We start from the raw sequence: 15,736 nt of genomic DNA on the forward strand, positions 1-15,736 counted from the left end.
TGTATTACCCTGTACAAGGATAACATTCTTTATTATTCGTACTAGAAAGTTAGGGATAGTTCAAGTGGATAAAGCTCCCCTTCCGGTTTCAGGTGATCCTAGGATCGATTCTCATCACTCGCCCTTGTGGCTCTTTAAACACCAAAAAACATTCGTTATTACTACAAATGATTGAAAGTATGCAAAGTTTATTCTGTTTGAGCTGAGCTTGAAATGAAGTAATAATAATGTGTGAGTTAGCTCTAGCTTTTAATTTTTTTTGTGAGTTTTTCTTGTTAAGAGATTGTCATATTCGACCTTTGTTCACTAACAAGCTCAATTTTGCAAGTTGAGTTAAAGCTCGAGCTTGAACAAACTAAATTCGGGCTTATAATCCTTGAGACCTTGAGTTACCACCTAAAAAATTGATTTCTTTAATTTTTTATATATCCTCACCCCATGACCATACTAACCCTGACCCATCACATCCAGCCTGCACCCTTTGATCTAATGCTAGCGAAAAATAGAATATATGAATGAATAATGTATACAAGTACATTGTAAGATGAGTAACATCTATTGCATGTATGTCTGTATGATATGGATTTGATCTTTATAATAATATATTTGTATAATCGAAGTTTTACTAGTTGATCACAAGGTCAATATGTGTCAATGAACGAACTAAGTATTAAGTACAACTCGTTTTGAATCATGCCTACACGCATCACATAACATATGCCATAAATCCACATCACGTACAGGAGTGCAAAAATCGGAACAGTATCAATCGGCTTCATATGATTTATATCAAATCATTTTATATCAAATGGAATCGTACCAAAGCAATGGTTGGCCTGAACTACTTCATGTAACACATATTTTAAATCTTTTTTTTTTTGTATGAAATCTTTAATTATTTTAGTTTAAAAGATTTTCAGATTAACACATAATATATAATTATATACTGTACAAGCTAAGAATAAATAATGATCAATTTCTAAATAAAGCGATCCGCAAAACAAATAAAAAGGCACTTGATCGATCTCATATTAGGAAGTAGTAAAATTATGCCTAAAGTTGACTTTTCTTAGATATGTAATCTCGCATCTATCTTTTAATTCTTTTATTATTAGTTAACACGTATTTATATCTACGAGGTATATTATTACTATTTTAAAAATTCCCAATTCTCAACTCTTAGCTATGCCACATCAACACTCTAAATGCCTACGTGAACAACACACATGTAGTTGAAGTTGCTTGGTTCAGGGAATTGACCTTTTAACATGAAATTAAAACCTGATATAAGTTGTTGAGATGAGTAATCAATTTTGATTCGATTTGATAGGAATTTAGAGGTGCTGAAAATATTTTTCTCATGAATAAAACTTGTCAAAATCTGCTACTAACTAGGTTAGGTTTTGTGCCATACACGAGTTTCATTATTTAATTGTTTTCAATTTGACACTATATTTGATTATAAAAATTTAATGTCTAAAATAATACTTTCTCCATTCCATTAATATTGCGACAAGGTCACAAGGATGTAATTACGTATTCCAAATCACATTTTATATGTTAATAATTGTATATAAGAGGAATTTGATATTGTGGATGTTATCAGTTGAAGAATTTCAGGGAAAAATGCAGAGAGAATTAAGAGAAATCAGAGGAAAAGCTAAATAGAATTTGTGTTTGTTTATTTCTGAATAATCGATTATTACAACTTCAGGGAATATATATAGATTCTAATACATAAGAAAAGCTAGAAGAAAACTTCTTGATCAAGCTAAATCTAGCTGGCAAAACTCATAACAGAATCTGTAATAACCCGAGCCTAGCTGGCATTCTTCATAACAAACTTTCTAACAACCCGAGCCTAGTCAGCAACCTTCTAGTAACTTCCAGCAGTATGCTCAATGCCCCCCCTCAAGTTGGGAGGTGAAGAATTCATACCCAACTTGGGCAGAAGAGAATTCAACTGGGGAGAGGGTACAGACTTAGTAAAGATATCTGCTAGCTAACAATGAGAAGGAACATAGGCCAAACTGAGAAGTCCTTCCAACACTTTATCTCTAGTAAAGTGACAGTCAATTTCGATATGCTTAGTCCTCTCATGAAAGACAGGATTCTTTGCAATGTATAGAGCTGATTGACTATCACAATGCAAAGTAACAGGTTTCAAATTTTCAACACCCAATTCTTCCAATATTCTAACAGCCCATGTAACCTCAGAGGCTGCAGCAGCCATTGCCCTGTACTCAGCCTCTGCAGAAGACTTAGATATCAGGCTTTGCTTCTTTGACTTCCAAGCAATAGGTGAACCACCTAATAAGAGAATGTAACCAGTAATAGACTTTCTAGAATCAGCATAACTAGCCCAGTCAGAATCAGAGAAAGCCTGTAAAGTCAGCTTGTTAGATGCTCTGAGTAGAATACCTTCCCAATCAGAATGAGCAACATAGCTCAAAGTATGAATAAAGGGCCTGGAAATGACTTGTCCTGGGAAGATGCATAAATTGACTTAGAGCTTGCACAGAAAAAGTAAGATCTGGTCTAGTGTGTGTCAAGAAATTAAGCTTCCCAACAAGTGACCTGTACTGTTCTGAATTTGAGATCAAATCACCATCATCATGTTGTAGCTTAAGAGTAAGAGGTAAAGGAGTAGCTGCTTTGGATTTCAAAGGAACACCACAATCAAGTAACAATTCCTTAGTAAACTTTTTCTGGCTCAGAACAACCCCTTCACTAGTATACCCAACTTCAATACCAAGAAAGTAGCTCAGCCTGCCCAAATCTTTAATACTGAACAAATGGTGTAAATGATGCTTTAAATCTGAAATAGCACCATGATCAGTACCTGTCAGAATTATATCATCAACATAAACTGCTGCTATTGCCACCAGTCCATTATTCTTCCTGATAAACAAACTGTAATCATTCTTGGATTGCTGAAAACCCAATAGGTTAAGAGACTCAACAAGCTTCTCAAACCACTGTCTAGAAGCTTGTTTCAAGCCATACAGTGACTTCTTTAACCTACACACCTTGTTCTCAGGATTAGAAATGCCTTCTGGAACCTTCATGTACACTTCCTCTTTCAATTCTCCATGCAAAAATGCATTATTGACATCAAGCTGAAAGAGATCCCAACCTTTACTAACAACAACAACAAGTAGGCATCTAATAGTATTCATCTTGACAACTGGGCTAAAGGTTTCTTCATAATCAATCCCATATTTTTGATTGAATCCCTTAGCAACTAGACTTGCCTTGCATCTTTCCAAGTCACCATTTGCTTTTTGTTGCATTTTGTAAACCCATTTGCACCCAATAGCCTTTTTTCCTTTAGGCAAAGAAACCAATTCCCAAGTTTCATTCTTAAGTAAGGCATTAACCTCTTTTTCCATAGCATCAACCCAAATAGGGTCAGCAGCAGCCTCAGAATAAGTGAGAGGTTCATGAACAACACAGGAATTTGCAAGAAAACACATATGAGTAGAAGAATAAGATCTGAAAGAAACTAGACCACACCAGTGTTCTGTATTCTGAGTGTCAGCAGTAGCTGTATGACAATGATATATGTCAAACTTGGATGGAAATTTGTGAGGTCTAGTTGATTTTATGAGAGAAATATCTTGAGAAGTATCTTGTGAAACGGAAAGTAGTAAGACAGGTGTAGTTGCAGGGAAGACAGGTGATTGTTCTGGTGAAGAATCAATATTTTGGGAAAAAGAAATCTCAGAGGTTGTGGAAGAAATAGAAGAAGAAGGAGAAGAAGAAAAAGTAGATTCAGAGGAAAAAGAATGAGAAGGGAAATAAGAATCTGAGAGAATCTCATCATGAGAAGGAAGAGAAGTTGAGGCTCGTAAGTAAATAGCAGAAGAAAGAAAAGAATCAGGATTTTCCTTTTTGTAGAAAAGGTGATAGGGAAAATGTTTTTCATGGAATTTTACATTTCTGGTAACTTTGATCTTGTGAGTACTAAGATCAAGTAACTTGTAACCTTTCTGACTCACCGAGTATCCCAAGAAAACACAGGGTTCTGCCCTTTCATCCAACTTATTTCTATGAACCCTAGATGTTGTTGCAAAACACAAGCAACCAAAAATTCTTAAGTGTGAAAGATCAGGAACAAAACCATTAAGTCTCATGAAAGGTCAATCATTGTTTATTACCCTTAAAGGCATTCTGTTCATCAAATAAACAGCACACAAAACACAATCACCCCAAAATCTATCAGGAACCCTAGACTGAATGAATAGAGCCCTAGCTGTCTCTAGTATATGCTTATGTTTCCTTTCAACTACACCATTCTGTTGTGGTGTGTCACTACAACTGGTTTGGTGAAAAATACCATGATCTGCTAACAACCTTTTCATATCCCCCTCAATCAGTTCCTGAGCATTGTCAGATCTAATCACCTTAATACTAGCATAATACTGAGTAGAAATCAAGGCAAAGAAATAAGACATAATTCCTGCAACTTCAGATTTATTCTTTAACAAATGTACCCAGGTAAATCTTGAGAAATCATCCACTATTGTCAAAAATTGATTACAACCAGTGTGAGTTTTGATAGGATGAGGACCCCAAAGATCAATATGAACAAGCTCAAAAGGGGAAGAAGTCTTAATGCAACTAGTAGGAAAGGGTAATCTAGACTACTTAGCTTTAGGACAGACCTGACAAATTGTAGATGCTAAGCAATTATTTACATCACAATCAGGTTTAATCACCTTAAAATGCCCAAAAGACAAATGACCTAGCCTAAGATGCCACAGCTTTGCTTCTTTAATTGCATCTTGACTAGCTTTATTTTCTGAGACTAATGTTGTTCTGTCATTAGCTTCCTAATCTTGAAATTTATACAGTCCTGCTCTCATATTACCAAGATGAAATAACTGACATGTCTGTGTTTGAACAAAACACTTGTCATGAGTAAAATGCAACTCACAACTCAGATCTTTGCACAATTTGTGCACAGAAATCAAATTAAATTTGAAATCAGGGACATGTAAAACATTAAGCAAAGAAATGTCATCATTCAACTTAATTACTCCATTGTTTTTAACTAGAATTCTGCTGCCATCAGGTATAGTAATATAAGAAGGTGTAAGGACTGATTTAAGTTCAGCAAACAGAGTGATGTCAGAGCAAATATGATCAGTTGCTCCACTATCAAGCAACCATTTATCAGCTGAACTAGAAAATAAGCAAAGATTACCTGCCATCATAGCATGACTCTTTGCATTGATCTCTTTAGCTTCTGCTTCCTTTTGAGACCTCATGTAAGTCATGAATTGATTGTACTGTTTTAAAGTAACATGATCAGAAGAAGCATCATCAACTTCCATTGCTTCCTGATCAGCAGAAGACATGGCAGCAACACGTTTATCCTTAAAACCTTTGAAATCAGCAGGATAACCTTTCAGTTTATAACATCTGTCAATACTGTGCCCTGGTATTTCACAATGAGTGCAATAGAACCTGGAACCAGGTTTAGCAAACCTCTGGTCACCAGTAGATGTCCTAAACTGTGGCTGAATATTAGACTTTGGAAAACCAGGATTAGGAAAACCAGGAGGTTGTGACCTAAAATTCCTGCCAGAATGAAAAACAGAATTTCCACCAGAATTTGGAGCTGAATTATAGAATTTCCTCTTATCAGCCAAAAAAGCCATAGATTTAGTGTTACTGCACATCTGAGAGATTTCCTTATGTTTCTCCTCCTAAGCAAACATCCTATATGCCTCAGTTACCTTAGGTAAGGTAGGCATCATCAACAAATTACCTCTTACAGTAGCAAACTGATCAGACAACTTCATCATGAATTGAATGACCATTTTCTGTTGATGCCTTTCTAAGACTCTCTTAGTCAATTGACATGTACAGTTATTGCAAGTACAGTAAGGTAAAGGATGAGCTTCATCAATTGCATCCCAAACAGATTTGATTGAAGTAAAGAATTCAGACACAGATTGATTTCCTTGACTAACTTCAGCTAATTTCTGTTCTAAGGCATAAATCCGAGCAAGTGAAGTGTATCCAAACCTTTCTTCAAGATCTAACCAAATATCTCTAGCAGATCTTAAGAACATGACACTACTGGCAATATTTTCATCCAAATTGAACAAAATCGAAGAACATACCAGGTCATTGCATCTCTCCCAAGCTTTGCGTTCAATTGATATCTCATCAGCAGGTCTGCAGTAATCACCATTAACAAATCCAACCTTATTTTTCGCAGATAAGGTCAGCAGCATAGCTCTCTTCCAACTGGTGAAGCCATCGCCATTAAACTTGAATGAAACTAACTGAGCAGAGTTAGCATCTGAAGGATGTATGTAGTAGATGCTAGCAGGATTCTGATCCAGAGGTAATGTAGCAGAAGTTGGAGTAGATTCATTAGTAGCCATTGAAATTGATGAATTCAGATGAAAAACCAAAGAAAAATCGATGAAACAGGAAGAAATTCAGCGCAAAAACAGAGAAATTCAGCAAGAATTATGTTAGAAGAAGATCTCAGCAAGGAAATTGAAGAACAAATCAGCGAAAACAAAGAAAATCAACAATTTGAAGGCTTTGATACCATGTTACCAGTTGAAGAATTTCAGGGAAAAATGCAGAGAGAATTAAGAGAAATCAGAGAAAAACCTAAATAGAATTTGTGTTTGTTTATTTCTGAATAATCGATTATTACAACTTCAGGGAATATATATAGATTCTAATACATAAGAAAAGCTAGAAGAAAACTTCTTGATCAAGCTAAATCTAGCTGGCAAAACTCATAACAGAATCTGTAACAACCCGAGCCTAGCTGGCATTCTTCATAACAAACTTTCTAACAACCCGAGCCTAGTCAGCAACCTTCTAGTAACTTCCAGCAGTATGCTCAATAGTGAAAGTGTTTTATGAGACAAATCTTAACATATAAATCATATTATATGATCAAATAAAAGTGAGGAATAGTGCAAAAACGGAGTAATTATTTTGATTGGGTAGGTTATTATTAGGTTTTGTCGATCTAGCTAGATTTTAACTCTTTAATCACCATGCAATACTAAATGCAATGACAAATAAAGGAGAAATGCTCATAAGTTTAATGATCACTATTTCTGATTATCATTAGGTAAAAATTATTAAAATTTAATTTTGTTAAAAAAAAAACATTGAGACTATTTAATATATCGTTAATATCATTAATATATCTAGATTTTATATGACTGTAATTTAATTATAATCACAAAAGCTAGTTAGTAAGAGTAGATCATCAATTTTAATATTTGTCAAATGTCAAAACATGTCAAGCTGTCACATTTCGTATTATAATGAAATGCATTTCGTATTATAATGAAACGTAACACATCGTTTCTTCAATTTCCAAAACCATGATTTTAGTATATATATCATTTGCATGCCTAGAAAATTGTTATTTGGTAGCTTGTTAAAATTCCTCCATTGTTTTCACAAAGTTCACCAAAATCAATCAATTAAGTTTTAAAAGAAATAAATCGGGTTAGCTAATTAAGGAAGATGGAGAGAGCAAAGGATGATATGAAAGAAAGATTAAATGAAGTATATCATGTTTTGAAGACGGAGTTGTTACAAGATCCTGCCGTCGACTACGATCATGTCTCCCGTCAATGGCTCGAACAGGTGGTTCGATCAATTCATTTGTTCTACTATATACATTTTCGATCTCTATTTTCTTAGCTAAGTTCATTGTTTCGCGTAGTTAACGTTCATTCTTTAAACTTGGTGTACAGATGATGGATTATACTATTCTTGGAGGTAACATATATATTCTTCGATTAACACTACAAATTCAATGTTTAATTGATTATTATTTTGTTAATCATATATACTAAATAATCATGTTATGATCTAATTAATTACACTATTATATACTTCGATAATTTGATCAAATTTAAGTATATATTAATGATCGAATTTGAGTCATCAGGTAAAATGACTCGAGGGCTGTCTGTGATTGAAAGCTATAAGTTACTAAATGACGGAAAAGGAAACCAACTCTCTGAAAATGGCCTTTTCCAAGCTTCTGTTCTTGGCTGGTGCACTCAATGGGTATGCTTGACTCCTTCCGTTCCTAAATAATTGACACATTCAAACTTAACACATATGTCAATGCACAGGTTTAACACCTTAAATAAATATGATTAAATATTAGTAAACAATTCAAACTATAAAAGGTTGATATCATTAAACATTATATTAATACCTAAAAATATATTTCATGATATTAAAAATATAAATTAGTAGAAAATAATGATGGTCAAATTTAGTATGTGAATAGTGAGAAAAAATAAAGTCAAACGTGTCAATTATTTAGGAAAAGGAGTAAGTGTTCAGTTGTAAATTGAATAATTTTTCTAACTAGTGTAAATTGAACTTAACTTCCTTGTCGATGCATGTTTGCATTGCAGCTAGTGGGATTCTTTCTTGTTCTGGATGATATTACGGATAATTCTCACACAAGGCGCGGCCGGCCTTGTTGGTTTAGATTGCCTAAGGTTTTTGCTGTAATTCTTAGCATACTAATGAATTGCATCTCTTTGAATTCTTCTTTGTTGAAGCAAGTTTAGGCGTAATAAAGTTTGTTTGCAGGTTGGCATGATCGCAGTGAATGATGGCATTCTACTTTGGACTCAAATTAACAGGATTCTTAGGAAATACTTTCGAGACCAACCTTACTATGTTGATCTCCTCGAATTATTTAACGAGGTACCGTGGATGAACTGTCTAGTTTTGTTGAGTTTAACCTCTAAATTTCAACACAAATAACATGATTAAGAATTTAAGATACTCAAGTAAATGATGAGTAATGCCTCTATTACATTTAAATGCATCACTTTAAGGGGGTGGTGTTTGGTAATAGTTGGTTCGTGGAGGCGGATGCACGATCCACATGGTGCATCCGCTCCAAAATACAAAAACGCGGAAAGAACATTCAGATATATACTAATGAACATGGTCATATAAAAGAATATAGTAGTCATTTATAATGTACATGGACATATACATAAAAGAACATAGTGTTCATTTATAATGTACATCAGTTTTTTATGTAACAATTTTGTATATTTTTTTTTAAATGAAATTTTGTATAATGAAATAGATAAATAGTACTAATTATTATTTTTTACCATATATTAATTACAAATCATTTCAATTTTTTTTTTTACCAAAATTTCACTTTCTCTTTCCAAACAAAACTTCAAACCCATTTAAATTTCTCAAACCTCAAACAAAATTTCAAGAAATTCGAAATTTTGAGCCCAAAATTGTTCAAGATGACAAATAAAAACCAAAGGTAAGACCAAATTCGACATTTATACTTGTTTATTTGACATTCATACTTGTTTATTTTGAGTTTGAGTGTTTGTTTTTTATAAATTTGATTGAAAATTGTAATATTTGATTTTATTGAAAATTAATTGCGATTTTGATATAATTTTGTTGTTGCAATGAGAAGTAAAATGAAATTCTTGAAGAAGATCAACCGATTAATATATTTTGGAAGAAGAAAGCAAGCAAATAGACAAATTTAGAAAAAGTTGTAGATCCAAATAATACAATGTACATTAAAATACAGTAAAATGTTCTTTTTTCATATACTTATATGATGCAAATAATACAATGTATATAAAACATGTAACCAACATTATAACATATATGTTCATTAGAATATAATACAATGTACATTATAATACAGTAAAATGTACATTTTCATATACATACATGATCATTTATACCAAATGTACATTTACTATATGAATAACATTCTTTAATATTATCATGTTCTTTACTAAAATTACAAATGTTCTTTAGATTTACAAAAAAACATATAAAACTGGATGTTCTTTATAAAATAACTATATGTTCTTTACAAAACAACTATATGTTCTTTACTGAATAACTGAATGTTCATTCCGCCTTTTTTTAAAGAACATTGGATGCACCAAGCATGGTGCATCCGCCTCCATAGAAAAAATTTCAGGTGTTTGGTATAATGATTTTAGATGTAGGAAACGGATTCAATTAAGTGTTTTCATTTCTAATTGTTTGGTATGGGTTAAAAGTAACAAATACTATTTTCTAAGGGTAACAAAATCCCCTTGACAAACTAGTGGAAACAAAATACGTTTCCTTATTCAATCACAATTTACTCAACTTGTTTCCATTCCACTAGGATACCAAACATATGGTAAGGGTAATGTTTATCATTATCCTTTCCCCTATTTATTTGAATCCTTTCCGTTTCATTAACAATGTTTATACCAAACTCTCCCTAAAAGAGAAATCTCAAGAAGGATATCCTTAACATCATGCATAAATAATAATAATAATAATAATAATAACAATAAAAGGTTTTATTTTTTATTTTTTATTTTTTTTTCTTGCTTCAATAGTAAATTTGCTTTCACAGGTTAAGCTCCAAACAGCTTGTGGACAAATGCTTGATATGATAATCACACTCGAGGGGAAGAAAGATTTGTTGAATTATACTCTAGCAAAGTGAGTTAAAATCACTTCAATATTTATAATCTTGAAAGAATCTATTTGTAAGTGATAGATCCATGTAATTATTAAATTTGTCCATCGATATCGATCTTTCTCGTTGCTAGTGAAGATTGTTCGATCCCAATTTAGTGAAGTAACCTTAAAGTGCATTTTGAATCTAGAGTAGTAACCATTGTGAGCTAAGGAAAGAAACTTAGCACTATTCAAAAGATCCAGGATGCTAGTGAAGATTGCAAATTACTGCTTTAAAATGTATTGCCGGAAAATCACAATTGCACATAAAAATAATCGAAGGAAGATAATGTATGTAGTAAAAAACTAAAAACTAATAAATTCGCACATAAGAATAAGCTTGTTGAATTGGTATGTCCCAATAACTTGATTGTTATTGGCTGATATTTAATTTATTTTTTATACGTAGTACATAGTTTTAAAATTAATTATAAATGTTTTTTTTTTTTTTTTACAATTTAATTTTTAATTTTTATAGTTAATTTATGATTTTTTTTTTTTTAATTTCAGTAATAATAAAAACTGACTTTATAAATAATTCAAAAATTATTTCAAAATTAATAAATAATTTTAAAATTAGATAGATGATTTATAATTAAAATTTGACATTAACAATGCATCAAAACCAGCCAATAAAGAATTAGTATGTTGGTAGTCATTTTAAGGATGACTACCATAAAATCATCCAAATGAAATAACTCAATACAAACAAATGTAAGGTGATAATTATTTTTCTTTTATTTAGAAAAGATATTACTCAGTATTTATTTTACATGCTAATTGATTATTTGGTGCTTGCAGTTATCGACTCATTAGCCAGTACAAGACTGCATATGGGACTTTCTATATCCCAGTAAGTGGAAATATTTAGCTCCCATGGCCTTATAGAATATTGAATCTATTTCTTGAAACATATAGCCTATGTTCTCATCACCTAATTTTCATATATATTAACAAAAGCAAGTTCAGAAAAAACTTAGAAATACCTTAGGCCAGTTCAATTCCCAAATAAAAATAAGTTTTAAGAAGTGTAAGCTGATTAAAGTTTAGATATGTTTCAAGTTCAAATTTGCGAAAAAAAAAGGTGAAGAGAGCATAGCATTTATTTGCATATGTCGTTCTCACTTGCATAATACGTGTTTACGTCAACATGCATTATTTAAGAATTTTAAATTAGAATTCTTGTGCAGTTTGCATGTGCTTTGCTCATGCTAGGTGATGAGAAGCTAGCTGATAATGTTAAGGATATCCTTCTTGAGATGGGCATCTACTTCCAAGTACAGGTACTTTTATGTGTTCATGCAGCTAGGAAATCATAAAATTCTACAGTATTTAGAAACTTGAATTGCTCCCTACTAATGTATTCTATCGATTAATTGATCTGATGCTTCGTTTATGTTGCTTGGCATGAATGAGGTTTGCACTGTCATAAATCCTCATTAGCATGTTTATGAATCCTTCATGCTTGTTTGCAAAGGGATCAATCGTATTGGAATGATTTATTTTTCTATTATTTGGCAGGATGACTATTTAGACTGCTTTGGTGATCCTGAAATGAGTGGCAAGGTTAGTTTGTGAATTGAAGTGTGATGATCAAATTGATGATTAGTTACTCAGTTCATTGGCTGATGATAAATTAACTAATTAAGGGAACTTGTAAAATTTTATACTTATCAGATTGGATCAGATATTGAAGAATTCAAGTGTTCTTGGTTAATTGTGAAAGCTTTAGAAGTTTGCAACAAGGAGCAAAAGAAATTGTTATGTGTAATAACTCTAATTCGATCTTTTTTACAAATTACATGGATAGTGTTAAAACTTAAAAGTGATACAAACGCACATTATTACCTCAATGATGAAGATGAGTCTTGTTTTACAGGATAACTATGGGAAAGCGGACCCAACAAATGTTAATGTCGTCAAATCTATCTATAAAGATCTCAATCTTCAGGTATAACGACGACTGAATATAATGATAGAAAATATCATGCACACAAAAATTGCTAATTCTTCTCCCCCTCGTTCAATAATTTGTGTTATGGTAGGGCATCTTTACTGAATATGAGATTGATGTATATGAAAAGCTAACAACTAGCATTGAAGCTCTACCCAACAAAAGTGTGCAAGCAGTGCTGAAGTCTTACTTGGATAAAATTTTCAAGAGGCAGAAATAGGCCAACATAAAAAGGGCTCCAAATTACAGATCAAGACTACTTATATAGTCATATGACTATTTTCATAGTTTAATTTAGAAAGTGAAACTCTATTATTGGTTTTGCCTAGCTTATTCTTAAGAATGGTAAATATTTACCAATTTACAAACGAGGTTTTTATTAAATTACTGTCCTTATTATTATGGGAATTGCTTTGGCTCCACGTTCTTAGTCTTGTATGTAAGGATTAATTATTATGCAGCACCAATTTTAATGGCATTGACCTATAAACATTCTTGCGAACAATTTCTAATTTTAAAAGCAAATACTTCGTATTTTATAAGCACTGTGTGTTTACTTTAAGCCACTGGCAAAATAATTTCCAATTTACATACCTTGCATTTTTTTTAAAGACATACCTTACATTTTAAATCTATTTAATTATTGTTATTATTCAAAAAATAATTGACACAATCAAACTTGACACATATCATGAATATATGATGATAATAGCAAGAGTACGTCGTAACTTTTAATTTAACCTTATACTCATGAAAATAGTACAGTGCACCCGGGTGCACCATGCGTATGGTGCACCCGGAAAGAACATTAGGCTTATTTTAAAAAGCATGAGAAAAAAAAAAGAACATATGAGTGTTTGAAAAAAAACATGCTAGTATTTGAAAAAGAACATGCACAATAGTGTTCAACAAAAGAACATGTTTGTGTTTGACAAAGAACATGGCCTCCGAAAATAACATTAGGCATATTTTAAAGAACATGGAATAAAAATAACATATTAGTGTTTGAAAAAAGAACAAGCTAGTGTTTGAAAAAGAACATGCTAGTATTTGAAAAAGAACATGCATAATAATCTTCAACAAAAGAACATGCTTGTGTTTGACAAAGAACACGGCCTCCAAAAAGAACATTAGGCATATTTTAAAGAACATGGAATAAAAAGAACATGTTACTGTTTGAAAAAGAACAAGCCAATGTTTGAAAAATTAACTTTGCTTGGTTATTTTCTAGTTGGCTTCAATTCGTTACTATTCTTCTTTCTCCTCCAATTGTTCTTTTTTGAACAACTTGTACTTCATAGCTTTATTTTATTTTTATTTTTTTTAAAAAAACCCCAAATTCACAAAATCAAACACTTTGACTTTAAAATTATTGACGAAAAATAATTTGCATGTACAAAATTTATACTTACATTTTACTTGAATCCACCATTTGTTCAAGTTTGAAGGTTGAATTGTTGAAACAAGTTCAATTTTTTTCTTGGGTTTCACTTTGAAGATGAACAATTTTGCTATTTTGATATTTTTTGAAAAAATAGAAAAAGATAGAGAGAAAAGTTCTAGAGAGAGAAAATTAGTACTTTGGAAATGGTTTTTACCCAAACAGTAGAAGAGGTACCAGTATTACGAGATTGAAGTAAAATGAGAGCAATTTGAGAACTTCATTGAAATTTTAGATGAAAACAATGGTGTAAAGAAGAGAGAAAATTGGCAGCAAGAAAGAGAGTGATAGGGAGGGAAAGAGGAGTGAGAAATTGCAGGAGAAGAGAGTGATGGATTTACAGTTGCAATAAAATAAAAACATGTTCATTTTTTACCCATGTTCTTTTAAATATAGTAAATGTTCTTTTGGGTGCACCATGTGCATGGTGCACCCGGGTGCACCAACCATAATTAAAAGTTTAATTCTCTCTTCTTGTATTAATATTCCATTAGATACTTACCTATATGGTGTTTGGGAAGTTCAAACTTCAAAAATTAATAAATAAAACGTTAAAAAGTACTCCCTCCACTTTTTAAATACTTGCTCCACTTTTTATTTTCGGTCGTTTTTTTTTTTTTTTACGAAGTACTCTCTCTGTTTTTAAATACTTGCTCCACTTTTTTTTTTTTTTTTTTGCGGCTGTTTTTAAATACGTGCTCCATTTCCTTATTTGGAAAGCTTAATAATATTTAACTAATTTCTTCAATTAGTGGGACCCAATTTTATTACTTTAAAATTTTCTCTTCTCCAATCTACCTTCCACTAACCTCACTACCTCTATATTTTATTACTTTCTCTCCGCGGATGGAGAAATTAAGCAAGTACGAGTATTTAAAAACGGAGGGAGTACAATTTTAAAATTCTTCCACCTACCCTACTACTTCTATATTTTGCTCCATTTTTTTCTTCAATTTCTTTTAAAACTTCGCGTATGGAGAAATAAAACAAGTACTTCCTCCGTTTCTTTTTAGTTGACACGTATCTTTAATCACGTTTGCCAATACACTTATTCGATCATTAATATCTTTAATTATCGATAAGCAAAAATTATGAAAAGTTGATACTGTGAAAGTATATAACGTGACGAATCTAGCTAACAATATCCTACATGACTATATTTTTCATTACATATAGAGCACAAAACACGGTCAAAGGGAGGTCAGAAAGACTTGCGTGGACCTGGTCCACAATAATATTATTGTGGACCCGAAGTTCATACACACGCAACTGACATTATATTGAATATAGTGACCCTTATTTTTGACTTAGTAATCTTATTTTTAGCATAATAACCTTTATTAAAACTAGTATAACGCTTAATATTACTATGAAGTTGAAGTACGGCGTATGATCCTAATTTTAATATAGTGATCTTTATTATTTATATTGACCACTAGATAAAATATTTCATTGAAAAAAATTAACCTCTTATAGCGTATTATTTCAACATAGTGACCTTATTTTTATTATAGTGACCTTGTTTTAATTAATAAAACAACCATAGTTTCTCTAATGTTAGTGGTCCACAATAAATTAGTGTGTACCAGGTGTGAGGACATGCGGAGGGTTGACAAAAGATTTCCCTATTACAATCGGATTGCATCAAGGGTCTGCATTAAGCCCTTTTCTTTTTGCAACGGTTCTAGATGAATTAACTAGACCAATTCAAGATGAGGTTCCATGGTGTATGCTGTTCGCAGATGATATCGTTTTGGTGGATGAGACTAAGGATGGGGTTAATGCCAAGTTGGAGCAATGGA

At 32.1% G+C, this 15,736-nt stretch overlaps 2 protein-coding genes across 2 annotated transcripts; one reads left to right on the forward strand and one right to left on the reverse strand.

The window, feature by feature from the left end:
- Positions 1–5,714: 5,714 nt before the first annotated feature.
- Positions 5,715–6,401, reverse strand: LOC145611017 (uncharacterized). The gene has a single exon (XM_081666257.1). The coding sequence runs from the start codon at positions 6,399–6,401 to the stop codon at positions 5,715–5,717; it is 687 nt and encodes a 228-aa protein (XP_081522383.1).
- Positions 6,402–7,518: 1,117 nt separating this feature from the next.
- LOC145610269 (farnesyl pyrophosphate synthase 1-like) lies at positions 7,519–12,713 on the forward strand. The gene is made up of 12 exons (XM_081665580.1): positions 7,519–7,641; positions 7,752–7,776; positions 7,949–8,070; positions 8,430–8,516; positions 8,611–8,727; positions 10,433–10,521; positions 11,341–11,392; positions 11,730–11,822; positions 12,061–12,105; positions 12,217–12,306; positions 12,419–12,490; positions 12,585–12,713. Exons 1-12 carry the CDS (start codon positions 7,519–7,521, stop codon positions 12,711–12,713), a joined length of 1,044 nt encoding a protein of 347 aa, XP_081521706.1.
- The last annotated feature ends 3,023 nt before the right edge of the window (positions 12,714–15,736 follow it).

The sequence above is a fragment of the Chenopodium album genome, chromosome 24 (assembly GCF_948465745.1).
Source record: "Chenopodium album chromosome 24, dcCheAlbu1.1, whole genome shotgun sequence".
NCBI classification, from domain to species: domain Eukaryota; kingdom Viridiplantae; phylum Streptophyta; class Magnoliopsida; order Caryophyllales; family Amaranthaceae; genus Chenopodium; species Chenopodium album.